The following is a 27,168-nucleotide window of genomic DNA, read 5'->3' on the forward strand; positions in this document are numbered from 1 at the left end:
AGCAGCAGTTCTTCCTGTCAGTGTAGTTTCAGTAGCACAGGGTTCCTGCCATCGATCAACATGCACGTCACATTATGATGTTGTCAAATAATTGCTCGATGTACTGTTGCTCACGCAAACACCAAACCCAGACATCATCACAGTTAGTTCTCTAAATTCAGTCTTCTTCTTTTTATCAATGAAAATGAGTTGTAACGCAGCCATGATGATGCTCTTCACAGAGAGGAAAGTGTGTTTATTCATTTTATCGCTGTTTTTATTACATTTATGAACGTCTGTGATGCTGTGAATGTAAAAATCCTGCCAGATTTTTTTGCTGGTGTCTGGATTTGGTAGTTTTTTTAAGGCACTTGGATCAGAGTTTTGGGCAATAATACAAGGAGCAAGTAAGACAAAAAATATGTTTACATACAACTACAGTCAAGTCTCAGGAACCCTGTTACTACCCGAGCAGTCACATAAACCATTTACGCACATAAGACCCAGCAGAGAGGTACATGTTTCTGTTTGGCCCATAACTTAGACATTCAAATTCCCAGTGTTGACTAATAAATATTTCCTGTTCTCAGTACCAGATATGGCCCAGTCAGTGTTGGCAAGTCATTTCCAAGTTCTATCCACACCACAGTGCTTTTTCTTTGGTTCCTGAAATTAAATACAGTTGCAAGGCAGCTCCAGGCAAATGTACCAGGAAGTGATTTCTGTGGCACAAACAACAGGATCTCTGATCATTAAAGATCAATGTGTGTGTGTAACGATATATTTTCAGATCCCTGGGATAATAAAGCATGCCTTTCGGTGAAGAAATGTGCTGTAACATGAATCCCATAAAGTCAGGATGTTTGTTTCCAGTTACCACCACATCATGGTGTCCTTCCACACACTTCTATCCCTGTGCTCTATCATCTCCTGCGTGCAGACAGCTTGTGCTTTCTGTTTTTTTCTTAAGCCGTTATAATGTCCGCACCAAAACAAAAACCAGATCTCTTCATAGAGAAGTAAAAAAAAAAAACAAAAAACAACTGTACGTGACTTTACAGCATTCAGATTTCACATAAAAAAAGCTCCGATTCATGTAAATAAAGACAGTCACACCTCGGAACAAGCAGCAAAACAAACTGAAAAGAATAACAGCAGGGAGGAGACAAGAATAAGTGAAGGGCAGCCAGGTGGTGACCTTTACAGCTGCTGCAAACCGCCTATTTCCTGGCAGCAGTCTGTGTGTGTGTGAGTGTATGTGCGATAATGCTAGTGTAAGTGAATGAGGGGCAACATCTGTACGTCAATGCTCAACATCAGCCTCACATCCGGACACAATCACGTGTTCAGTGCACCGCAACCTGAAATCTAAATGACATCCCGTCTACAGCTCTTTGGTTTTAACCAGACCACAACAATACACACATGAAGACTGTACAGTATATGTCTTTGTTATGGTGTGATGTCCATCTGATGTCACCACCACCAGTCCAAACTTTGCCAACGACTAAAAGAACAAAGAAAAAAAACAACAAAAGGACATGGTCTGTCCGGCCACATTCAGCAGTTTGTTTTGGCACAGCAGATTTTTTTTTTGATGATGCAGATACTGGCATACAATGTGTGGGCACAGCAGAGCCAACATACCAGACTGAGTGTGTGTGTGTGTGTGTGTGTGTGTGAGGCACCACCAGATAAGAGGGACAAAAGGACAGTGAGGAAGACAGGGACAGAGAGAGAAAGAGTGCAGTGCAGGCTTGTTAAAATCCTAAAAGGTGCTTTCAGTATTTCATATTGAAATCGGTTGAATCTGTGTGTGTGTGACTGTGTGTGTCACTATTAGGGCTGAGTACACACCCAAGTTTCAAACCTTCTAGCAAGAATCTGAGACCAGGCAGGGTCCATGTGATCCAGGCTGGCCGAGAATAGTCAAGTATCACCCTGCCTTTCACATCGTTTTTTTTTTTTTTTACACAGTGTGTGTGTCGAAGACTCAAATTGCAGTGGAAATTTTTTAAGCATTCAACAAAAGCCCAGTCTCCAGCAGAGAAAGAAAGAAGAAGAACAAGAGTTCATTAAAACATCCAGCTCCTCCTCTTTTTAGTGAGAAGTCATTTCTCCGGCATGGCTTGTTCCAGATTTTCTTGCCAAACTGCAGCACAAAAAGCATAAATATTAAAAAAAAACAACACATATTTCCTCATGTTGCTGTGTCACTCAGCGGTGAGGCTCTGTGTTTTTACAGTGCCTCAACACAGTTTCCAGTATCAAACCAGGTTTGTTTATGTTGTCATCTTTTGGGGTCTAAATGATTAATACAGGGCAAAAAAAAGGCCAATATTAAGCAAGAACATTATCAGAGGGAATGAGTCTGCAGTCACGCTGAACATAACTTCAGCCAATAGCATCATCTACCTTCACTCTGTCTGCAGCAGGTCTGTCTGCACTTACAGCAGCATTTATCTAAAGAGACATGGCACAAACACACATTACGGCTAAGAAGCTCCCTCAATTCTTGACTTTGCTTGTCCACAAAACACAAACAAAGCAGCAATCTCTCTAATAACAACAACATTTATCTCTCTACTGACCATTTAGACCCAAAAACATGACAAAATATTACCAAAAAGTTTGAAATCCCGGATTATCCTATCAAAGTACCCAAAATTCCTACATCGTGACATCAATGCTAACCAGCACTCTGAGCTTCTTTTCCTCGGGTGTTACCGCATCTGCCTGTTCAGCTGTGTTCAGATCCTGAAGTATAGCTGTTTCTGTTGTTAAAAGTGTGACAAAGAAGTAACCGTATCTGCACTGCTGCTACTCCCTGCAGTGTGTCCACAGCGCGTGAATTCAGTTGTAAAGAATAGGTGAAAAGCAACGTACACGACGTGTGTGTCCTTCAGACTTCACCACATGTTGGATTCCTGTTCCTGCATAAATATCCAGCGTCCAGATGAAGCGTTCCTTTTTGCAGGAGCACAGTCCCGTGCGATATATATATATATTTATATATATATATATATAAATAATGCGGATGTGATAATGTGCAATTATGCAGGCCTGACTTCCTTCCATCTGAAAGGTCCTCGCTAACTGCCAGTGTTACATTTGTGATGTTGGTCTCAGAGCGTTGTGATGACTCAGGCTGGCTTGTCCGTCCCTGAGGAGATGTGGTCATCCACTTTTCAAGCTGTGTGTGTGTGTGTGTGTGTGTGTGCGTGCAGTCTGGATACAGAATAGGTTTCAGAAACATTGTACAGAGCCTCGGGTGCGCTGCTTCTTAATCCTCATACACGCATAGTAGACTGGAAAAAACACCAAACCTGCAGGCGAGGAAAGAGGAGAGAGGAGAAACAGCGATCACTGAAGATCATTTTATGAATCAGTTCTTATTTGTGTACATCAGAATTCTCTGGCTGTCATCACTATATGGATTTAATTTGATTATTCTACATCGTAGCAGGATGTAAACCGATTTCATGTACGTGAAATGAATTGAGATGAAACAGAGAGGACTGTGGAGCGACAGCCGCACAACACTGATTCTATTAATGACGAAGCTTAATATGAATCTGCCATCATGACATATCAGTCTGCAGCAGATCATCTGTCAGATTTACAGACACGGGAAAGAGATTAACACTAATTACAGTTCAGCCGAGGCCTCACTGCTACACAATACAGCCTGACAAAAGACTCGGAGAGCAGATGAGGTGGCAGACGTAGCTCTAGGAGTCAGACAGAAGTCAGACTTCTGAGGTTTTGAGAGGAACCTTCTTACATGAAAGCGTACGTTTTTTTCACCACGCCATTATTTATTTAGCGATGACCAATTGATCCACCTCTGGTAGCAACAAGTCGAAGTACTGGTTTCCTGTATGACTTCTCTCAAATCAAGGTGGAGGAATAGTCCATGTCTTGAGGTCTGGACTTTGACTAGGCCATTCCAAAACTTCAGCCATTCTGATGTACTGATTTACTGATTTGCTTTGGACCATTGTCCTGTTTCATGACCCAGTTTCCACAGATGGCCTCACATTTGCCTCTAGAACACTCCGGTATACAGAGTAGTGCACAGTCCCACTCAATGACTGTGAGTACATTGGTATTAATGATCAACTTCACTTTGGTCTCATCCGTCCACAGGACATCGTTCCACAGGCGTTGTGGTTTCTTCAGGATGTAGTTTTGTGAGTCGGGCATCCATGTGCTTTTTAGACAGAGGAGCCTTCCTCCTCACAACTCAAACAAACTGTACATGTTCAGTTCAGTCAGGCCTGTTTTTGCCTTTATTTTTGCTAAATAAACACTTGCACGGTGTAAAAAGATTATATGTTGATGTTATATTTGTCTAATATGAAGACCCAAAGAGTCCAGTCAGGTCAGCTTGTGCAGTGGCCGCATGGACAGCAAAGTAACAGTGAGTAACTGGACCAAACAATCTGTTGTGTGTGTTAGACTTTCACACACTAGATGATGTGCATGTGTCAGCATGTGTGTTATAATTATTTTACCTATCACCAGTGCAAGAGCTCCAAGCACCACCACCAGCAGAATGACCACTGGAGCGATCAGCACCTTGGTGGCTGCAGAGAGAGGGACAGAGGGAGGAAGACGCTCAGTCAGCAGGGTGCAGCTAGTTATCTAATCCACCTACACTAAAAATGCTCCCTATCAAAAGAAAGATGTTAGCCGCTAACGGCGCATGCATGGCATGATAACACCGGCGTGTGCGGTAATGGGCGAATGGTTCTTGTTAGGGGACAAATTGTTCACAGGCGTCCTGCTGGTATAACTAGCTGTGGCTGTCATGGAGAGCAGAGGGAAACAGATCTATCAGAGGAGTTCAGCTTCCCGGAGGCTTCCTTCTGCATATGCCTGATGATAATTACAGCGAACATAATTTGATATGTGAGACTTCCATACTTAATTAAAGCTGGACTCTAATAAGACGAAGTTCTGCTACAGGTCAATATGGAAAGCAGCAGCAGAATACCAGATGATTTTTTTGGCCGTTTTTTGGTTGTACAGTGCTAATTAGCCTGCTAACACTGAGCTACAATTGTGATCATGCTACACAGTACACTGACATAGGGAAAGTCTCAGCAGGCTGATGTTAGTATTCACCTCTGGACACACAGTGCAGCTTCACAAGGCTGCTAGCAGGGCTGCATGGTTATCTAACACATGAAGAGATTAAAGGCTATTTGCACTGCTATTTCCATCCATGTTTCACTATGATACACAATTATAATCCCCAGCTGAGTGCAGCCTAAGTGGTGTTTGCTGGCTCCGTTTGAATCATGAAGAGCAGAGTCACAGTGAGTCCGAGGAAACAATGCATTGAATTTGGCAACAGTGCAGTCAAATACACAGATATAGGTGCATTCTGGACAGTTGCTAAAAAAACATAGTAATTGACCATGATCATGCGTGTGTGCAGGAGGAACAGCGACATAACAAAACATAGTAAGGCCTCAGAGGCCTCTGACATGTTGTTACATCTTCTTACCTTCTGTTTTTAGGTTTGACATTTTAACATGCAGGTCTATGGGAACCGACTTGCACACACACACGTCCACACAGAGCTTTCTATTCTAATGGTGGACAACTAACAGTAAATAAATGTAAAGCTCAACAACAAAAACAGAAAAATAACCCAATCAATAAGCAATCAATAAGAAGAACACACTCACCACACACAGACCCTCTAACAAGCCGTCTCAGATGAGGCTTGTCGGGGAGATAGCGATACTTGCAGCCAAACACGCTGAGGTTGGACGTGTGGTCTCCGAAAAATCTGACACAACAAAATAAGGGTCCAATCAGTGAGGTGAGAAAAGACGGCGGAAGGTATCGAAGAAAAGTGCAAGACTCTCACCTCAGATGTCGGTAACGCTCTCCACAGCGGTAACAGAAGTTAGTGTTGCACTGCGTACAAGTCATGTGATCGCACCCCTCTATACGCTGGATGTGGATCTAAAGATCAGAGTGTAAATGTGTGATTGATGATTTAACACAGGCCACCACACAAACAGCTCAGTGCAAACATGTGAATAAAGTGCATCACTGCTTGGTTTGACATCAGTTTGTTGGCTTCACAGTTAAACATGATCCTCTCTTTGTGCTTTCAGGGCATTCAGATATGGAGCCGCAGTGTGCCAAACACAGATGGAAAGTGTTTGCCACTGCGAGCAGACGGATCCTGCATACCTGCAATTAGCTTAATTTATGTCTTCCTTCAGTCTGAGAGATGCCAGTGAGTCTACCAGGCATAGATGTACACAGCAGTGTTACTGTCGACGTGTCACTGCTCTGCTGTTCGACGTGCATTCTACATCTGTGCACCTGTACCCTTCTTTGCAGCTCCACATCCATCATCGGTCCATGCTTGCATGCTTCCTAACCTCCACTGATTCATTCATCTACACTGATCCCACCCTTCATCAGTCAACCACTGACTCCTCCTCCTCCCCTGTGGACACTTTTCCACTGCGTGTGTGTGTGTGTCCTCTCAGCGCTCACACCAGCTCTTACCTTGCACTGTGGACATTTCTGTGCGTTTCTCTGTCCATGCTCGATGACGCTCGCCCATGTTCGTAGCAGCTTGTCTCCTTTCCTGTATTCGCGGCATTTGAGCCCGTTGTGCCAGGGCGCGTGGCATTTAAAGCACCACACAAACTGGCAGTTGCTACACTGGATCTACAGCAGGGACAGGAGACAGATGTTTAGGCACAAACAGACCAACGAAACCCCTGGAGGAGACACAATTCAGGAGTCAGCAGACGTGTAGATAGTGTAGATCTTACCTTATACTTGTGCTCGGAGCGGTTTGGGTTGTGCGTCCTCAGAGAGGTGAACTGGCTGCACTGTGGGCATGGCTTGGTGCTCGCATCCAGCTGACTGAGCTCTAAAAAGTAGCGGTATTTTGCCATGTCCTCGTTGGCCAAGTGTGACATCACTACTCCCTCCTCTAGGTTTCCACTACACTCTGGGATTGGACAGCTGATGAGAGCTTTGGCCACTCGCACCTAGCAGACATCACAGAGAGCTGATTAAGCATTGTACAGAAGAATGTATTTGTACTGATGATGAAGATTCTCAGTCATCTGGGTGATTTTTCATTGAAAAACTTGAAGCAGCTGGATCTGAGGAAGCCGAAGAACTGTGTGATGACGGTTGTGATGGACTTTTCTGCTGTATAGGGGGATAAATTCACAACTATGGTGGGAAATAATTCACAGGTGGAGGGGAAGGTAGACGAATGGAGACTGAAGGATGCAGTGCACAGAGTGGATGTTAATGTGTATCAAAGCACACACACAGACATGCATTAGATTAGACTATGTGCTCGGTTGCCAAACAGGACCTTATCCAGTCAAACACTAGTTAACTTTAACTTCAAACATTCACAGATTTGTGCTTTGGGCTTTTCTCAAATATGTGCAAAGTCAAGGTAAACAGACGTACTCTACCAAAAGGCCAAAAGTAAGCTGACACTTAATGCTGTCTCTGTGAAATCAGTGCGTGTTTCATATTGTTACAGGCAAACTTTGTCACCAGTGTGCTTACATTCAGATCTCAGCTTAGAGTCAGCCTCACAGGTAGGATTAAATAGACACCATGAACCATTTTTCTCGTTTTTTTTTGTTACCATCAAGGTAACTTTTTTTGTATTTGTGTCCTCTCAGGGCATCTTTTTCTTTTCATTTCACACTTTTTCTGTGTCTCTACACCTGCTGTACTGACACATGATCAGGCATTATGCCCCTGTGAGTGTATGTGAAATGGCAGCGGATAGAAAGCAAAGAACAATAGCGGCAGCCTCTGATGGCGTCACACCCAACATCCCTCTGCAGCACGTGTGCAAACACACACACACGAAAATGTATCCTCTGCAGGCTTTAGAGATGTGTTGTTACAGTTGCCACAACAGCACGGCTGTGGTGACCACTGCCAGGCCGGTTGGACAGGTTCTCTCTCAAACACACGTGCCTCTGAGTGTGGCCTGTTATTCCGTATTCTCATTATCCTCCTAATATAAATCATAACCCAACATAAGCATCACACTGAGGGCCAAACAACGAATGGCTGTAAGTCAAACATTCAAAGAATCAAACAATCACAGCAGTCTCACGTGTGGATCTGGAGCTCATACTTACTATCCAAACATTAAACAAATATAGGAAATAAAGGACTAACGGACAAATAAGTGATGCCATGTAAAGTAACGGTAAAAAGAGTGAGATAGCTAGCAGTTAGATGGCTAGGTGATACATAAATGGTTAGTTAGCTAAAATTAATAGATAAACAGCTAAAAAGTTGAGGTAGCTAGCAGTTGGATTGCTAGGGCTAACACATCAACACAACTGTTTAAATCCACTATGTTTAAATAGCTAATACATTAGCACTTAGTTAGCCCAAAGCAATGGATAAACAGTTAGCAAAGAGTAGGCTAACTGTGTTAGAGTTGAGGTAGCTAGCATTTAGACTGCTGGAGTTAACACACAAACAGATACAGTTAGCTGAAAATAATGGCCGAACAGTGATATATAAAGAGTTAAGACAGATAAGCACCTGAGGCAGCTAGCAGTTGGATTGGAGCTAACACAGAATACGTACTTAAATAGTTGAGGTAGCTAGCTAAGATAACTTAGATAGAGTTGAGATTGTTCAACACACAGTTAAAGGTAGGGTAGGAGATTTCATTCTGATGCACTTTTTCTTAAATTAGTGTAACTTCTCTTTGCAATCCGATAGCAACCAATTAGTTCGGCAGTTTCGCATTAAAACGAAGAATATGAATCATCTGTGGAAGCTATAAAACACTAAAAACATCAGCCAATCCTCCGGGTGGACCCTGCGTGGAGTATTGGCTGGTTGTCACTCTCTTCCTGCTCTGCGTTCACCAGAGAGATACGTGCATGATGGCCGAAGTCACAGACCGCAGCTCGTCTTCAGCGTAATACGCGTCCATGTGATTGGAGGCGTGGCTTCGGGATGAGCTCCAAGAGAAAGGGGCGTGTGTTTACTTTGGAAATCTGGCTGACTCTCACTGAGTTTTCAAAATGTCCTACCCTACCTTTAAATAACTGATAAGGTGCTAAAACTTTTCCAATTAGAGGACAGAGTTCAACAACAAAAGGATTAGCATCATATAAATCACTAATTGTTGTTATTTCATAGAAGCAAACAGTTATTGTACCTTATTTATTTGTGAATATCTTCAGGATTACTGCTTGTTTTGAGGACACCGGTGACTGTGATGTCTACACCCTGCCTGTCATTCCACAGTGACCCAAACATCATGATGACTGTACCTGCCTACTGAGGGGTTAAAACCAGGCGTGCTAAAAAATCCTCCTGCAGTGCATTAACAGAAAAAAATCCACCTACACAGGATCGTTTACATGACCCTTCTCATCCTGGGTGCGTTTATCAGCAGAGTGTCTGCTCGTCTCTGTGTTTGTGTGATTATTCATGCTTGTTATCAAAGCAACGCGAACGCAGATAAAAAGTCTGAATGGCCGATAGAAGCTGTTTTATCTCAACAGATTAAAGCTGACTGTAGTTACAGTAGCAGAGGCCTTAAAGTGACTGTAAAAAGGCACGGTGTGCATGTTTATTCCAACAAAAATACCAGTTATACCACAAACATCTTCGATTAATGGATGTAAATATTCATTTATCAATCATTAATTAATCTTTTTAGTCTGAAAAATACTTCTGGATGGGCCTGGGACGCCAAGGTAATGGCATTTTGGGGTGAATATGTAGAGTCAACCTAGATGATCAGCTGTTCTGGAAGGGGTCCTGAGACCTCAACAGAGTCCACCACTGTGAAAACTGTTCCTGCCAGGTCCCAGTTTTAGTGCAGCATGTGTAATTGTGACCCAGATTCACACACAGAATATTTAATCACGTGATAAGGAGACCTGTAGATGATGTTAGGATTAGATATTCTGGATTATTATTCTCCAGTGAAGAGTCTGTGTGTGTGTGTGTGGACTGTGGAGGTTTACCAGGGCTGGCCCCTGAGTGGGGGCCAAATATAGCACATTAAAAAAAAACACACAAGTGTGACAGAGGAGATTGTGTTTCTGCAGCTTGAGGACAACAGCTCCCCCCTCCTCCCTCCCTCACCCCTCCTCACCCACCTGGGAGCTGACGTAGAGTTTCAGACACTCGTCACACACGGCCTTCCTGCAGCAGGGCAGGGATGCGACTGTTTTCTCTTCCAGGCACACCCGGCAGCTCTGCACCTCCGCACCGGCCTGCTCCACGAACAGCCGGTGGGACAAAACCCCGAACGGGTCCACCAAGTCATCCAGTGTGTAAAGCGCCGGTTCAGGACTCGGATCACCATCACCACCACCACCACCACCACCATCATCATCATCATCAGCGTCCTGTCCCGTCTCCAAGTCCATTTCTACCCCGTCAGGTGTCACCGCGTCACCGCGGGCTGTGATTTCACCGTCGCCTCCATGGTTGTCGTTAGCGATGCAGTAAACAGTGCAGTAAACGTGGGACTCCTCGCTGTTCCCCATATGATGGCGCTGACATGTCACCGCCGAACACTCGCTGTTTGTTCCCGCTTCTCCGTCCGGCTGCTTGTGACGCTCTCCGCCTTCAGTTCCGTGGCCGTTTTTAGCGCATCCATGGCGGGTGTCCTGCTCGGAGTCGCCGCGCTGCATCCGACTGTTTGTGTTCAGGCGGAGTGAGGGAGATCTGTCCCCGAGATTCCTCCTCCAAATCTCGACAGCGCTCGCCCTCCTCCTCCTCCTCCTCCTCTTGCTCGCTCTTCTTCTTCCTCCGCCGCCGTTGCAGTTGTTGTTGTTGTTACCCTCCGCATCTTTCTCCTCCTCTTCCTCCACCTCCTCCTCCTCCTCCCCGCTCCTCTCCCGCTCGCCCCCGTCGAGTGATAACCGGGAGTTTGTTCTGGTGACACGTCGGTTCAAATCCCGGACAGGCCGCTCAACTTTACCGTCCGTGAGGGAAGTTTGTGTCGGCAGGTTGCGGGACACTTTAACTCTCCCCTCCTCGAAGCTGCTGATAAAACTCGGCATGTCACAGGTGTCAGCTATCGGTCCGTCATCTTCCATTCCCGTTCCGGGTCTCCCCATTTAGCGAGCGGTTCTCTCCCGGGTGGTCGTCCCCGTCTGTGACTCGCTGCTGACTCCTCCACCAAAACAAAACAAAGCAGGCTGAGGCTGCGCGCTGCTTCCGGGTTTCGTCGACATCATGCGGGAGAGCAGCGACGGGCCGATGGGAAGCCTAGTGGTGGAGAGCAGACAGGACCAGAGCAAATGTTTTTACTTTTACTTCATCATTTTTTGTGTGCCAAAAACTGATCGTCTGCCAAAAACTGACTTCCGTCGCGGGAGCGCGCACGGAGCCGCCGAGTGTCTGCAGCTGTTTGTCTGATGCTCGTCTACGTTTCCCACCTGCCAAAAAGTGCTCAAGGCCTCTACAGAGTGCCTGAGCGCTTATTCCTGCCTCAAAAAGTACTTTAAGTCATTCTTGTACACACCGGAAGGAGCTAATTACATAATTATTACCTTCATCATGTGATCAGAGTCATTTTTTTAACCTTTAAGTTGGGTCAAAACCAGCAATTATTATTATTATTATTATTATTATTATTATTATGTAGTTGTTAAAATCAGAAAAAATCTACAATCAAGAAATTAAATCAAATTAAATTAAATTATGCTGGATTATAGTCCTCTCTATGAAAATCACAAGCCAGAGACAAAGTGTTGTCCCTGCAGAGTCCAACACCCACTTCAAAGCATGTGGACGGACACAGACGCAGCTGAGGCACCTTGGAGAACCTCCCACAGAATCCCTCTTGGACATAGTAAGCCTTCTCCACGTCCACCACACGTAGATTGATTTTGCTCCCAGGCCCCCTTTGATATCTGCTGGTTCACCGTGCCACGGCCTGAATAAAGCCTGAACTTAAACAGTTTGCAACCAGCTGTGATGTAGCTGGAATGAGAAGGATAGGTTAGGATGAGTGTCTCTGTTTGGAGGTTTGCCAGGCACATCCAATCTGGGAAGAGACGACTACATCGACTCAGTGGATGGACACCATCTCCCGGCAGGCCAGGGAGCAGTTAAGGGTCCCCCAGGAGGAGCTGGGGGATGTTGTTGGAGACAGGGAGGTCTGGGTCTCTCTTGCTCAGGGGCGGAGGGGGACAACTTTTCAGCCCGGGAGTTTAATGGCACGTAATATAAATGCTTTATTACAGTACGGAAAATATTAATTAATGACAAATAAATCCTGGCCTCTTCTTGTCCCTGTCCGTACCCACTCCGCCCTTGATCACCAGCAAAGAAGAGGATGGACAGCTGGAGGTGTTGTAGTCAAAAGACTTTCCAGACATGCTGCAGTTTATCACGTTTGATACAGCTGCAACTACAAAAATTCATTAAACCCACTTTAATGAGACGACCTGAAACGTTGAGGCGAAGAGTATTTTTAGGGTTTGTGTACAGATGGCTCTTCCTGGAATGACTCAGTCTGGTAACCCCCCCCCTCTTCCTCCTGCTCTCAAACACAGCAGCTGCTCTCTGTAACCATGTTTCTGATTTCCTCCCCTTCAGACCTGCAGAGAGGTGGAACCAACATGCTGACAGGCTGCTGCAGGGACATGTGATGTTCAAACTAGTTTCAAATATGTGGAAGTGAAACTTGTTCACTCACTGCTGTTCAGAGGTAAAATGGCGCACAAAAGAGTCAAGCTGGATGAAGAAGCGCTCTCCTGCTCCATCTGTCTGGATCTACTGAAGGATCCGGTGGTGATTCCCTGTGGACACAGCTACTGCATGAGCTGTATTAAAAGCCACTGGAACAGAGAGGATGAGGAGAGAATCCACAGCTGCCCTCAGTGCAGGAAGGGTTTCACATCGAGGCCTGACCTGGTGAAAAACATCATGTTAGCAGAAATAGTGGAGGAGCTGAAGAACACTGGACTCCAAGCTGCTCCTGCTGATCACTGCTATGCTGGACCTGAAGATGTGGCCTGTGATGTCTGCACTGGAAGAAAACTGAAAGCTAAAAAGTCTTGTTTAGTCTGTCTGGTTTCTTACTGTGAGAAACACATGCAGCCTCATTATAATGTGCCTCAGCTGAAGAAACACAAGTTGGTGGAGCCCTCCAAGAACCTCGAGGACAACATCTGCTCTCGTCATGATGAGGTGATGAAGATCTTCTGCCGCACTGATCAGCAGTCTGTCTGTTATCTCTGCTGTATGGATGAACATAAAGGCCATGAAACAGTCTCAGCTGCAGCAGAGAGAGCTGAGAAGCAGAAGGAGCTCCAGGAGAGTCGCGAACAAATCCTGCAGAGAGTCCATGACAGAGAGGGAGATGTGAAGCTGCTCCAACAGGAGGTGTCGGACTTCAGTCGCTCTGCTGATAAAACAGTGGAGGACAGTGAGAAGATCTTCGCTGAGCTGATCCGTCTGATCCAGAAAAGAAGCTCTGATGTGAAGCAGCAGGTCAGATCCCAGCAGAAAGCTGAAGTGAGTCGAGCCAAAGAGTGTCAGGAGCAGCTGGAGCAGGAGATCACTGAGCTGAAGAGGAAAGCCGCTGAGCTGGAGCAGCTCTCACACACAGAGGACCACATCCACTTTCTACACAACTACCGCTCACTGTCAGCACTCAGTGAGTCTACACACTCATCCAGCATCATCATCCGTCCTCTGAGGCACTTTGAGGGTGTGACAGCAGCTGTGTCAGAGGTCAGAGACAAACTACAGAACACTCTGACACAGAAGTGGAAACGTCTCACTGACTGAAGTGGATGTTTTACTGTCAGAACCAGAGCCACAGACCAGAGCTAGATTCTTGCAGTATTCATGTGAACTCACAGCACACGAGACAGCTGAAACCATCAGAGGGGAACGGAAAAGTAACACGTGCCTTATTCTGATCATCCAGACAGATTCAAAGGGTGTCAGGTCCTGAGCAGAGCGAGTCGAACTGGTTGTTGTTACTGGGAGGTGGAGTGAAGAAGAGGAGGAGTTTCTGTAGCAGTCACATACGAACGAATCAGTAGAGGACGGAAAGAATGCGTATTTGGACGTAATGACAAATCTTGGACATTAGAATGTTACCAAAACAGGTACACATCCTCACTGAGGTCTCAGGTCCTTCTTCCTCCAGAGTAGGAGTGTACCTGGACCACAGAGCAGGTATTCTGTCCTTCTACAGCATCTCTGAAACCACGACTCTCCTCCACACAGTCCAGACCACATTCACTCAGCCTCTCTATGCTGGACTCTGGATCGGCCTTTCCTCCTCATGTGAGTTGTGCCGTGTGAAGTCTCTTCTCTTGATGCTACAGACAGAAAGAAATGTTATTAAAGCTCTTATTTGGTTTCTGTATTTGTTTTTACATCAGTGTAGTAAAGGATTGTTTTCATCATTATTTCATGTGTCAGTCTCACATTCATTGTTTTATACATTAAGTTTTATTAAGAACTTTCCATGATGACTTTTTGCTTCAGAACATCACGTAGAGGTGACGATCATTTGTATTGACTGACTAATCAATGAATGTGTCCTGACATTTGATGGAGAAACCAGTGGAGAATGTCCTGGAAGTGTTCACAGTCTGTCCTTAAAGGAGCGTCCCGGATCATTCATTCAAGTTTTCACCTGAATTTCACAAAGAGGAGAAATTTAAGGAGAATTAAAATGTTTTGGATTATTTACGTTTAAGTGAATGTCGCACTCCGCCCTTGTTCTTGCTTCAATGACCCTGATCAACAAAGTGGTTTTGAAAATGGATAATATTTTCACAAAGTGTTTTCTTTTTTCATTTATTGAAGCCAGTCCTCTTAATTCTAAAAACAGTAACATGAAGCTACATGCTACACGTAGCTCTAACATGCTAAATGGCTTTAGATAAAACATTTCTACACCTTTAAGTGAATGATTGGACAAAGTGCACTGCTTTTCACTTAGCTAGACATACTAGGCAAGCTAGCTCAAATGCTAAGAGGCTGATCTGCAGTCAGCTATAGCAATAAGCATGTTGTGTGTTTGGTGCAATGTGATCCTTTATACAGTATTTCATATGTTGCTTTAGCCTCTGTGTGTTGTGTTAGCAATAATAATGATAATAGTGGTGAAAAGAGAAGCAGGACTTCCATATAAACACACTCTATAGTGACAGACTGAAGAATGAACGAACACATTTTTGCCAACAATGTGAAAAAAAGACTTTCCATGAAGCCTTGAAACGCCATCCGATGTTCTCAGGAGCGTGTTTGTTCCACACGGAGTGGGTCAAAGAAAGGACAGCATGCACCGAATACAAATAAATATTTCAGTCAGCAGCCTTTACATCCACATCAGAGGACTACATCGCTCACTCAGGATGTTTTTAGTCCTAATGAGGTGGATGCTGCATGTTTCATTTGACTCTAATCTCAGAGATGTGATGTAAGAACACTGCGCACTCTGCTCCTCTTACTGATTACTGCTGTATTTGCTCTGTAAAGGAGGCTGAGAGCAAAAAAAAAAAAAACACGTAATCAGGATTTTTGAGTGTAGCCCTTAGCTCTTCTTTAGGGCTCTCGCTGCCATGCAAGGAGGAGACAGCATGTCCACACAGACGTGCGTGAAACAGGAGCTGTTCAGCCGCCATGAATCAGGTGTCGCACATACAAAAGGAGGACAGAGGACACAGAACATGTTCCTTCTCCACTCTCTACTTTAATCCCAGCTGTCTATGTTTATGTACAGTCAGTCACCTGTGGGGTAAACCGTCATAAAAAGAGAAGGATTTAACATAAAGATAGTCAGTGGTGAACAACAAATCCCAAAACCCAGAGCCACAGAGACGTCTTCCAGTTCCACACTAAAGGTGTTTTTTCCCTTGATTTAATTTCATTGTCTAAGATAAAACAGTTCAATCCACAAAACACTGAGCGGTTTGTCTGAGTACAGACCTGCAGGAGGCTCTGTTGACTGTTCCAAAGTCCAAAGCAGCTCTGAAGATAAATAACGAACTGTGGATTACTTAAAAGAATACATCATCAACTGCTGTTATTGCTGTTTAAGCATCTTTAAGCTGACATTAGGAGCAGGCCTACAGGCTCTGGGTTTAACTGCTGTGCTGTTCACTATGACACAAAACACAATGTACTGCAGTACAAAGTCCCACATGTATGCATCCACACACACACACACACACACATATTTCGGGTCACATTTTAATTCTAGTGTGCCAAACTGGGACCATCCAGGTTACTCATAATGGCAACACAGTGTTGGTTAAACTGAATAAATTAACAAATAAATTCACTTCCAGTTCAAACGGTGTCACTTCTGTTTTCAATTAAGCTCGGAAATAATAGACGCGTGACCCCTCTCACTGCTCCTAATTTACATTTTTAATCTGCATCTGCATATTTATTACTATTATTATTAAAAACAAACGATGTGCTGAAGTGAAAGTGAATTTGCAGCCCTGACAAAACAGTTAATGAAAAAATTACAGGCTATAGTGCAACTAATTCTCTCTCTCTCTCTCTCTCTCCTCCCGTCGTCCTCTCACTCTCTCGTTTCGAATACACTGTACAATTAGAAGAAATAAAACATCGTAGTCTCACTTATACACAACATCGCACATTATTAGTCAACTAGAAAAAACAGTAAACACGGCCACATGTGAATAAAAAACGTCTAGAAGTTCAAAGTTACATTTTTATCCTTTTACATTGTAGTAGCTATTCTTTTTCTCCGCCAGACATTTCAGACTGTGTTATTTATAGAAAAAAACCACAAAGTTCACATTTAAGGACTCTTTGAAGAGAGCTGAAGGGAGCATTCAACAAAACCAAACAGTTCCCGTTTTAAGTAGCTAGTTAGTCACACGCAGCATGAGATTAAATATGCAACAATTTTGGAAACACCTCATGCAAACACACAAAATGTTGTTTCTGTCTGTCTTCCAGAGAAGCTCTCTTTCTCTTTCAGCAGAGCCCTGCCGGGGCTCGCAGGGCCGGCAGCTCTTGAACGCAACCCGCACCAGAGTTTTTCGTTACAAAAACTGAAACGGCTGCTGAAGATAAGTGGAAGGTGGACTTTGAGATCAGTCTGCGGAGGGGGGAAACTGAGTTTCCCACCCCAGAAGTGTTTCTTTGCAGAAGGAGAAGGCCTCAAACGTTTGGTCCGGTGATTGCAACACAAATGCAAAAATGTTCAGTCACGTTTCCAGAAGGAATCAAGAGGAAAGAGAATGAAAACAAAAACCTGCTGGATGATGATAGAAGGAGGATTTTTTTTTTTCGTTACTGTTGTTATTTTGTCTTCTTACACAGAAACCCTGCAAAGTAAACTTGAGACCTGTTATTTTTTGGTTCCAGTCTGTGGCTTTGTTTTTTTAGAAAGTCCATGCAGTGATGTGGTTGGCACTTTTTTAACATTAGCATTGGAGCAGTGAGGCGTAAAGAGAGAGAGAGAGAGAGAGAGATGGGCAGGAGCTGCTAAGTCACTGACTTTTCCTCTGGTGTGGTGTTTCTTCCTCGTTAGTCTGCCAGTCGGTGCGTTCACTGTCGCCAAATATTCAGCCTCTGTTGCTCTTTCCCCCCATTTCTAAAGAGCAGTTTGGAAAATATACATTAGAAATTAAATAATGAGGCTTTTCTTTGCCCATATAAATGTGACAGTTGTTTTGTGATGAAAACACTCGGGCCGCTCTGACTGTGATTGTCACCTATGTGAAGGGTGTGTGTTCTCTGGCTGCTTTTGTTAAGAAGGACAGCAGTTTGTTTCAGAAGATAAGGCTGATTGAGTGCTTTATCTGGCTTCCAGTGTTTGGAAAATATGTATAATTTAAGAAAAAACAATGAAATAAATCACCTGTTGAAAGATATGCCTGGCTGACTCTCTCACTCTCTCTCTCTCTGTCCTGTTCTGTCTCCCTTTGTGTGTCTGTCTTGGGTGGAAGACAAAATATTCAGACAGCAAAACACCAACAAGACACGTCTGGTACAGCTGTCCTGTGTGTGTGTGTTAATATGGCAGAAAACATCCATCTTTTCTGCCAGAAGTTCTGGTGTAAACATTGTTTAAGATTCACATTAGTAGTAAAAAAAAAGTGTTTATGTGTGTGTAGGTGCATGCATGTGTGTGTGTGTGTGTGTGTGTGCGTGTACACGTGCACATGTGAGATGAGAGCATGTAAATAGACACATCATCACTGTTAGTTCACATTCAAATAAAAACCGTTAGGTGTGTACTTCCATGTTTACAGTCACTGTTTGCAATGAGGTCCCAAAAAAAAACAACTTTAGAAAAACAAACAAATGGTCCGACATTCCTTGATCGGTAGTCTTGTTAGTAGGTTCACCCCCCGTGTGTAATCTGTCAGGCACCAAGAGCAAAAAGATCCGGAGAGGAGATTCAACAGGTATGCAGCTCTGGCTGTTTTTTTTTTTTAACTCTTTGGTCACGAGAGCTGTTAGATACCACGACAGGAAACGATTTTTTGATGTTATTTTGTTTTTTTTACAGTAGTAATCCATGAGTCCTGATTGGAAGCCTGAGGAAACACATCATCAATGACCTGTGGCCTCTTGGCTCACATGTCCTGTAGTTACCACGATCAACCACACGAGGCCAGTGTTTCATCAGGAACGCCGTTAAAAAGCAGCAGACAGACAGACGAGAGCTGCAGGAAGCCTTCCGACCAGGTATTTGGGGGATTTGTAAGTGGATTCTGTTCTGTTCTCTGTCTGCCTGTCTGGGTCTGTTGTTGTTGTTGTTTGTTAAAAAGACAGTGGGAGTAGTAAAAGCAGGGTTTGAAGCAGTGATGGTGTTGGTAAGGCAGCACTCCTCCAGCAGCTTCTGAGTTTATTTTGACCTGCGAGAAAAAGGAGAAGAGGATGTTCAAAACATCAAAAAGTGTTTACAGCATTTAAAGGCATTATGAGCTGCATACATACATATATAAATATATAAAGATGCAAAATGTGTTCTGTTGCTTTAAAAGATGTTTCCAGTTTAATTGAAACACATCGAAGGTCAAGAGGTTTCTAATAAAATGCTAAGCACTTCACTTTGTTCAGCGTCTTCCTCGATGAAGTAATTTACTCTGGCGAATAAGAATAACAGCTTAATGTTGCTTGATGGGAACATCAAAAGCACTTGTCCTGTGTGTTTTAGGAAAGATAATAACACTCAAGAGAGAGAGAGAGAGAGAGCACAACACTCTCATGGGTACACCGCATCTCTGATGGCTCCCCTCAAAATATTTAATATATAGAATGAAGAAAAAAGACAGTGTGTGTGTGTGTGTGAGAGATGTGAATTAGTGCAGTTCTACTGATGTGTCTTAATCCACACACTGCTATCAGAGCTTTACATATATGGTGCGTACTTATTTTCCAGCTGATTTACTGAGCTAATGCTAGCAGCCAAAGACTACACTGATGAATATACTGATGGATGAGGCTTCTGTGTGACACTAGTGGAGTGGTACAAAGTGAAAATGTGTGGTGGTGGTTGTGCCTTCCTTTCTGCTAATGGTATGATATCTACCATTGTTGGAATCTGATTTTATAATCCTCTATTGCAAGGGTGGGCAATTATTTTTTTGCGAGGGCCACATAGACTTCCATAAGAAAAGCAAAGGGCCACATTTTTCATAAATAATAATATAAATTGGAGACCACTGGCACAGTGTCTACCTTTATAAATATGCTCCTGTTACATTTTCATCATTGTAAGAATCTTTTGCTGGTTACTCCTCTGTGTGTGTGTCCATGTCTACTCTGAGTGTGTGCTGGTTGTATGTTGAAACACACACACAGTGCAGAGCAGCACAGATGATGTAAAGATTACAAGTACAAGTTAAAGTAGCAAATCCCAGAGTTCTGAAAATCGGGCAAGATCTGTGCTTTTTAAGAGCAGATGACGATGAAATATGTCGGCTGCAGCACCGCCGTAACATCTGAATGCGCCGTGGAGTTTCTGTGTGCTTTACTGTACATTTCAGCATAGTGGTGCAGCATTTCTAAAGCGTACACAGCGCGGCCGTGTCTCTCCAGAGAGTAGATGGGATTACGCAGTATAGCAGCGTGGAAGAGACAAGGAGGGTTGGAAAGATGTTACCGGTAATGCCGTGCTCAACAGCTGACTTTTGCTGCCTTTGTTTAATATTGTGTGCACGGTCCGCGGGCCGCATTGAAGACACAAGCGGGCCGGGTGTGGCCCGTGGCCGTGCTTTGCCCAGGTCTGCTCTATTGGAAACAATACATAGCCTGGCTCTGGAATCCAGTTCCACTCAGTACGACCGCTTATGGGACGGGCTTAATGCAACGAGATGCTGTGTGCCTCATTAAAAATATTTGCAGGATTGCTAAGAACATCTTGAATTTTCAAGTTTTTAGGGAAAAACCAACAACAGCAGGGAGTTTATTCTTCATCTGTTGGTACTGCCGCCTGGAAATCCAGCTCAAACCCCACAGAGACCAGACTGATTCTTTGTATAGAATAGAAAAAAAGAATTAGGTTGGCTGGACAGGCTAATCAATGAAAACTGCTATTATTCTCCTAAAGGGACAGGACAGTGGTGATTTCCATGTGAAACCGATACAGGAAATGAACTTCATTGTCTAATGGTGATACTATTCTGTCCCTTTCTGTCCTGTATGATGGTTTTTGTTTAAGTGGAGGTCAACACTAAGATGATGAAGGAGGACAAAGGTCTGGAGGCAGTGAAATTATGTGTGTGTGTTTGTTTGTTTGTGTGTGGGAGAGAGAGATTTCCTTTGGGATGGTCCAGCTGATGCTGTTTTATTGGTCCCTCTGGCCAGAGCCAATAAACAACAAGCTGAATGGACAACAGCTGGGGAGCAGTGATAGCATATTGACCATGTTTCTGTAGCTGCGTGTGCATATGTACATGTCTGCGTATCTATACACATGTGTGTGTGCATTAAAAGGAGCACTAGCCATCATTGTTTGTTGTTTGTGGCTGCATCCGTGTGTGCAAAAATGTGTGTGTTCGTTTGTGTTGGCAGCCATTATCATGAGGGGAGGTTGATGATTTATGATGTGTGACGGCTTTGCACACACACACACACACACAGAAAACTACAGGATGGCCCTTTATTGCCTTTCTTCTTTGTTTAGTCCTATGTTTGATCCATCAGTCGGTGTTTCTTTCATTCAGCCCTCCTCCTGTCTTTTCTCTCACTGCCACTCTCTCTCTCTCTCTCCCATCTTGATCCCATTTTCTCTGTTTGTCTCTCTCGCTCTAATTTGCTCCAGCTCTTTTCTAATAACCTCTGTTATTGATAACCTGCCAGCTGCACATCAGTACAATAACTATTATTCTGTCTGCTCTTTTGTTACAGTGGGTGAACAAAAGTCAGACAGTGAGATTGCCTAAGCCCGGTCTCACACTCATTTTTCTGATATCCTATCGACTCTACGGCCTAAGAATAGCAAGAGACCATCTTGATGAAACTGGAATCCACAGTTTGAGTGTCAGGAAATCACCACCTAAACTAGAACCTGGCTTACAAAACAAATGTTTACACAACAACAACAACAACAACAACATCCTCCCTGGACACACAACAGTCACTGCAGTTAATTACGGCGGTTTTCATCACATCTTCCCACCTTCGGTTGCCACATGTGAGGGGAGTGATAAAAGCGCTGCAGCTGATGAGACTCTAAGCTGCAGATAATAAGCCTTTCTGCTGAAGCAGTGAGAACGTTCTTATATCATCCTCTGCAGACTTCATGAGAACAATCGTTAAAAAAAAATCATTACAGGAAATCTTAAATTGGTTATAATGACCAGACTGGTGTGCATTTCTTTCACTTATTATTTCCTGCTGCTTACAAAAGGGTCGCACAAAATACTGATTCAAAGTCTTTAACACTGTGATAGTCCACAGTGATTCTTATTATCCCATTCAATGGCAGTTATCAGCTGTGTAATCATTCCAGTCAGAGCTAACACCTCCTACACTCACTTCACTCATTACTTATTATTAGCAATGAAAGAAAGTGACTACGTCTGACATCACCTCCTCACTCCCTCCTCCACGCTCACTAGATGGGGAGTGCGCTGTTGTTGTTGTTGTTGAGTTTGTTGACTATATAATGACCTCCGTTGAAATATGAAAAAAACATTTCGGACGCTACTCGCATCGGGTTCTTGGCGTGTGTGCCATATAAAAAATATGCCCCACCTCCAGTAGTTAAATATTTTGTGCAATGCCTGAGGGTACATATCGCTAATAAAAAAGTAGTGACAATCGCTTGTGCTACTATTTTTAATGATGCATTGTGGGATACATACAGGAATTAATCTCACTACACATTTATGCAGCAGTACCAAATCACCACCTACTCACTTCGTAGGGCCCTATATAGTGAGTAAGGGTGATTCTGGACACAGCCACTGCCTGCAGCAGATATTGAGTCCTCCATACTGTATAAGGAGCTGGTTGGAGAGTTTTATTTTTAGCCCTAGAGGCCAACTTCCATGACCAGGTAGGCTGGCTTACCATTCCTATCCACTTTAAGTCTGGAATCCCTCCCCTTTACACTCCGTCCAGATAGAGGGTGATGAATTAAGAGGTTACTTTCTCCTTATCACTTAAACATGATTGATAAATGTACCTACTGTCCCTCTAGTAGCTAGAAGAGGTCACTACAGGCTCATGTATGGAGTTTAAGCCCCATCTTTGTGACTGATGTGGTGTAGGCAAATGGCACACAGGCGTACTTACATGTACATGGGTTGTAGTTGAAGGTGGGAGGTCTTCTGAGGCCCCTGGTAACCATAAGAGTCGAACCCTCCTATAAAATCAACTGCACAGGAAAAAAAAAATACAATTACATAAATTAGAGAATTCATGCGGTTGTGGTTATCAACATGGGAACCTCCCACCACAGATGAATCATAGCTTCAGGCCTCCTACACCTACAGAGGTCTCAACGGTACATTTTGTACCAGAACCAGTGCTGCTCCTGCTGCTAATCAGGGTTGTGGGCATGAAACTGCTTAGAGTGAAAATTTGGCCTCAAAAAATCCTGTGATGCAAATCCAAATCTATTTTAAGGAGTAAGACTGTGAGACGTATGCAGCGATACATTTATGCCTTGAGAATACCCTTAACTGTTAAATTATCTAAGATAGAATCCCGAGCTGGGGAGCTGCCAGCAGGGGAGCTGCCTCGGTCTGACTGAGGCAGAGAGGAAGCCATGATATTTTTCTTTACTTTGATGTTATAGAGCTCATAAAAGGATACTTCCTCGCCTTGATCAGCAACATGATTTTTTTTTTATTTATTCAGTACAATTTTTGAAAACCTTAAGTACAATGTGGAATCTGGCTCTCAGCACATGAGCCCAAATATGAGCTAACACTTTCAGGAATGTTCATTTACAAAACAAGCAGGATAATTGGTTTAAAATGCCTCGACTTCCTGCCATGCTTTAAACGAGAAGACTGACACCACTCTTGTGTACTGACTAAGATCCCGTTCACGCTGCAGAAAGTCAATCCAGATATTCTTTAAGATGGATACGTTCAGACCTATTTTCAAATCTGTCTATCACGTGCATCCCCACTCAATCCGGCTTGTTTGTTGTCCTCCAAACCACTAGGTGGCGCCTCAAAATATACAGAGTCTGTTCAGGCCGCGGTAGGACCGCGTGTGCACATGCTTCATGCGTTTTTTTTTGTCCCATGTCACTCGTTTATTCCTTTGTAGCCCTGTGGAAAATAAACTCGGGGCAAAGCTGTCGTAGTTTGATGGTTGTTTACATATGGCTATTGTACGCGACCCGGACACTGTCCCTGTAAACCGGAAGTATCACTTTGCTAGCGGGATTCGCTAGCTGCATTTGTGTTTAGACCTGATCCAGATGTAAGCCAATCAAGATTTATCCGGATACATCCGGATTCGCGTTGTTCAGACTAAGAAAAAACTATCAGGATATATCCAGATACGGCCTGAATCCCGAAACTAAACTGAGGAAGAGCTAATTAGCTTAGCATAAACATGCAGGGAAACAGCTGCAGACTTAAACAGAAAACAGTTTTTCAACTTTTTTTTTTTTACATTGTGTTACAGAAAGTACTGATACAGATCAAACAAACACAAAACAGAATCTTAATCAGAAACCTCCTGCACATTGATATGATTTTGTGCTGCACTGTTAATGCCTTCTAATCAGAGGTGGGTGGCCTCTCTTCCACTTACATTGCCTCGCTCCTTTTTCATTTATATACATCTGAAATCACCAGACAGCCATTGTCTAGCTGCCACTGCCTATACAATGTCTGGCAAATTTATGAGAAATACCTTTTTTAAGAATTTTTCAAAAATAATTATCTGGCATCTTAGCAAGCACACTGTATGCGTGTGAAACTACACCTTCAGATGGGAAAATATGTCCTTTTTTTTCTCTATTAGCACTTCTCCCGTGGTATTTTATGATCATTCAGCTCATTATCAGCTGTTTGTTGCGACAATTCAGAGTTTCAGCTGGTGCCTGATATGTTCCTTCATTGTGGCAGAACGGCCTGGTGTGAACAGTAAGGGTTTCCTGCTGATTCATGCTGCAGTCAAATAGTCTCAGCAGAGTTTCTGCTGCGCTCGACCCTTTGATCACAAGAGGAAATGGAGCCTCTAACCTTGTCAACGTGCTGCCTATCAAGCTGTTATGTTATGCCCAATGATGCCTTATAACATCAACAATCCTCTCAGAATCGGTGAAAACTTCAAAGGGGCAGACATTTTTTGGTGAATTTCTTGATGTTTTCTTTCAATTAAAACATCTTAATTGCCTCCACATACATCAGGATCGAGCATCTAAATATTACTTTGAATCTTGAGGTGTTTATATCTGTGTGTGCACGAGTCTGCGTGATAAGAATCTGACACATTTGAGCAGCTCTGAGACAGATAGACTGACTGATGATGATTAATCTCCTAGACACACACACACACACACTAATGCATGCACAATTATCAGAGTAATTAGTTTCCTCAGCAAGTCAGAATCTTCATTGGTCCTCAGTGAGTATTAGCTTTTTCACCCAAAGCTCCCTGATTATTGTTTATTCTCCCACACTGCACCTTCCACAGCCACATTCAGGACTTAAGACTCAGCAACATGAAGATTACAACAGATCCCACAATTATTCGGGAGACAATTATTGTTTAGTTAACAGGAAAATGACACATGTGATGTGCTTATAGGTATTAATCCTTAATAGTGGCTACAGACCTCAGTTTGATCCCTGTTTAATTCTCATAGTGTTTGAGAAGAAGTATTAAAATATTATCTCTCATCTGTGTGGAGGTTTAACTCATGTCTGCATGAATTTCCTCTCTAACTGTTGGCATGTAATTTAAAAGGACTGGAAGCTACACATTGCCTGTTGGTGTGAATGTGTTTGTGTGTTTGTCGTCATGTGGTAGACTGACAAACCTGTCCAGGCTCCAGCTGCTACTAGATGACCAGGAGGTAATGGATGGAGGTGAGTCTAAATAGTCTAAATCTGTTAAAGCCCGTAACATTGAGCTCCTTATATATTCGTATTCATTTTCCATTTCATATACACTGAAACACAGGTTGTCTCCTGTTGTTTATGTCACACTTTCTCACTGGCTTTTTGCCATTTTCCTAGTTGGTTTTCTCATCAGGAGCACTGCTGCCTCACAGCAAACAGGTACCTGGTTTGGGCTTGTCTATTTGAAGTTTGCACATTCTCCCTTACTATGGCCTTTTCTCACAAACTGAAGATGTGCAAGTTAGGTTAACTGGGGACTCCAAATTGGCCCTAGCTGGGAGTGTGACTGGTCATTTGTCTCTATATGTTAGGCCCCAGTCACACTGGAGAAAGTCAATCTGGCTAGAGTAGGATTGAATTGGGATAGCCTTAAAGCTGGATACAGATCAGACTTATTTTCAAATCTGGCTATCACACACACGTGTCCGCTATCAAGCCAGCTTAATCCGGCTTGTTTGTTCTTCTCCAAACTGCTAGGTGTCGCCTCGTAATATACAGAGTCCATTCAGGTCGCGGTAGCACCACGTGCGCATGCGTCAGACATTTTTTTTATCCTGTGTCGCACGTTCTTTCGTGTTTTTCAGTTCAAAAAGAGTTTATTCCTTTGTAGCCCTGTCGAAAATAAACTCGGTGCAAAGCTGTCGTAGTTCGACGGTTGTTTACATATGGGTTTTGTGAACCTGAAGTATCACATCGCTAGTGGGATTTGCTAGCCGCATTTGTGTTCAGACCTGAGCCAGATGTAAGCCAATCCGGCTAGAGGTGGATTGAAATCAATTTTGGATATATCCGAATTCGCGTTACTCGCATACTCAGAAAAAAGCGATCCAGATATATCCAGATACGGCCCGAATCCCGCTCTAGCCGGATTGATGTACCCAGTGTGAACGGGGTCCTAGCCCTGAAACAGACAGGCTAGACTCTCACCCATTGACATCTGGGAGCCTGCAGCCCCCCTGTGACTCTGTACAGGATGAAGCAGGATAGATAGTTTCCTTATATTTAAGAAAAATCCACTGGCTGTAAAGTATCTGTCTCTCTTTAATTCTTATTAGCATGATCATGTCTCTTTTATAGGACATGATGTATAATGTAAACTTGTCTGTGGATATTTTCACACTGTCTATACACTAATGACAGGTGGATATCATCCCTAATTTAAGACAACATTGTTCCACATCACAACCCACAACACACTCTCATGAATAGAAAAACGATTCTGGCGGTGTCTCATCTTTGTCTCCACATCTGCTCTCTTGTGGGGCAAAATAAGCAGAAATGTGCAACACTGAGAGCCGAGGGCCAAAACACAACAGTTAGAGAAAGGCCAATAACGGTTGGACATTAATTATTTAGACACGGAGGCAGCAGCAGTGTGGCATTTTAGGTTTACTGTCACCACCAAGCTTATTAAAATGCAGCATTTAAAAAAAAAACGCTTAAAAAAATAACCAGTGAACTTCAATTGTACTCCATGAAAGAGTTGTGTTTTATTCCTCTGAACTCTTTTCAGTGTGATGATTACTGTGACCTTAATGAGTACAGAGATAGGTTTGTCATGTAAAGAGCCTCTCAGTGCTGACCCACGGTTTTATAACAGGCGGGGATAATTTCC

The 27,168-nt window shown here is 43.5% G+C and overlaps 3 protein-coding genes across 4 annotated transcripts in view; 1 reads left to right on the forward strand and 2 right to left on the reverse strand.

Annotated features, from left to right (window-relative positions):
- Positions 1-631: 631 nt before the first annotated feature.
- Positions 632-11,217, reverse strand: rnf217 (ring finger protein 217). Its single transcript, XM_028396583.1, has 7 exons — positions 10,140-11,217; positions 6,792-7,013; positions 6,520-6,684; positions 5,864-5,961; positions 5,679-5,782; positions 4,497-4,568; positions 632-3,305 (listed from the first exon to the last, which is right to left on the reverse strand). The coding sequence occupies exons 1-7, from the start codon at positions 11,106-11,108 to the stop codon at positions 3,226-3,228; spliced, it is 1,710 nt and encodes a 569-aa protein (XP_028252384.1). The 5' UTR covers positions 11,109-11,217; the 3' UTR covers positions 632-3,225.
- A 255-nt stretch (positions 11,218-11,472) lies between these two features.
- On the forward strand, positions 11,473-14,324 carry LOC114428296 (E3 ubiquitin/ISG15 ligase TRIM25-like). The gene has a single exon (XM_028396584.1). The coding sequence runs from the start codon at positions 12,712-12,714 to the stop codon at positions 13,789-13,791; it is 1,080 nt and encodes a 359-aa protein (XP_028252385.1). The 5' UTR covers positions 11,473-12,711; the 3' UTR covers positions 13,792-14,324.
- Positions 14,325-15,707: 1,383 nt separating this feature from the next.
- nkain2 (sodium/potassium transporting ATPase interacting 2) overlaps positions 15,708-27,168 on the reverse strand; it is a 69,206-nt gene continuing 57,745 nt past the window's right edge. Inside the window, exons 6-8 of one of the 2 annotated variants that reach the window (XR_003669567.1) lie at positions 22,759-22,840; positions 17,867-18,869; positions 15,708-17,599 (exon numbers count right to left, since the gene is read on the reverse strand). Coding sequence is in view for 1 of the 2 variants with exons in the window: in XM_028396586.1 (XP_028252387.1) it covers positions 18,860-18,869; positions 22,759-22,840 (92 nt within the window). In the remaining variant the exon portion in view is untranslated. Of the gene's footprint in view, positions 18,870-22,758; positions 22,841-27,168 lie in introns of both variants that reach the window. The other variant, XM_028396586.1, reaches the window with a different exon arrangement.

This window comes from Parambassis ranga, chromosome 24, assembly GCF_900634625.1.
Source record: "Parambassis ranga chromosome 24, fParRan2.1, whole genome shotgun sequence".
NCBI classification, from domain to species: domain Eukaryota; kingdom Metazoa; phylum Chordata; class Actinopteri; family Ambassidae; genus Parambassis; species Parambassis ranga.

Coding starts and splice junctions, on each gene's coding strand:
- rnf217 (XM_028396583.1), bottom strand. CDS start 11,108: ATGGGGAGACCCGGAACGGGAATGGAAGATGACGGACCGATAGCTGAC. Junction 7,014..10,139: donor AACTCTACGTCAGCTCCCAG/GTGGGTGAGGAG, acceptor GATGTCTGCTAG/GTGCGAGTGGCCAAAGCTCT. Junction 3,306..4,496: donor AGCTCTTGCACTGGTGATAG/GTAAAATAATTA, acceptor CCTCGCCTGCAG/GTTTGGTGTTTTTTCCAGTC.
- LOC114428296 (XM_028396584.1), top strand. CDS start 12,712: ATGGCGCACAAAAGAGTCAAGCTGGATGAAGAAGCGCTCTCCTGCTCC.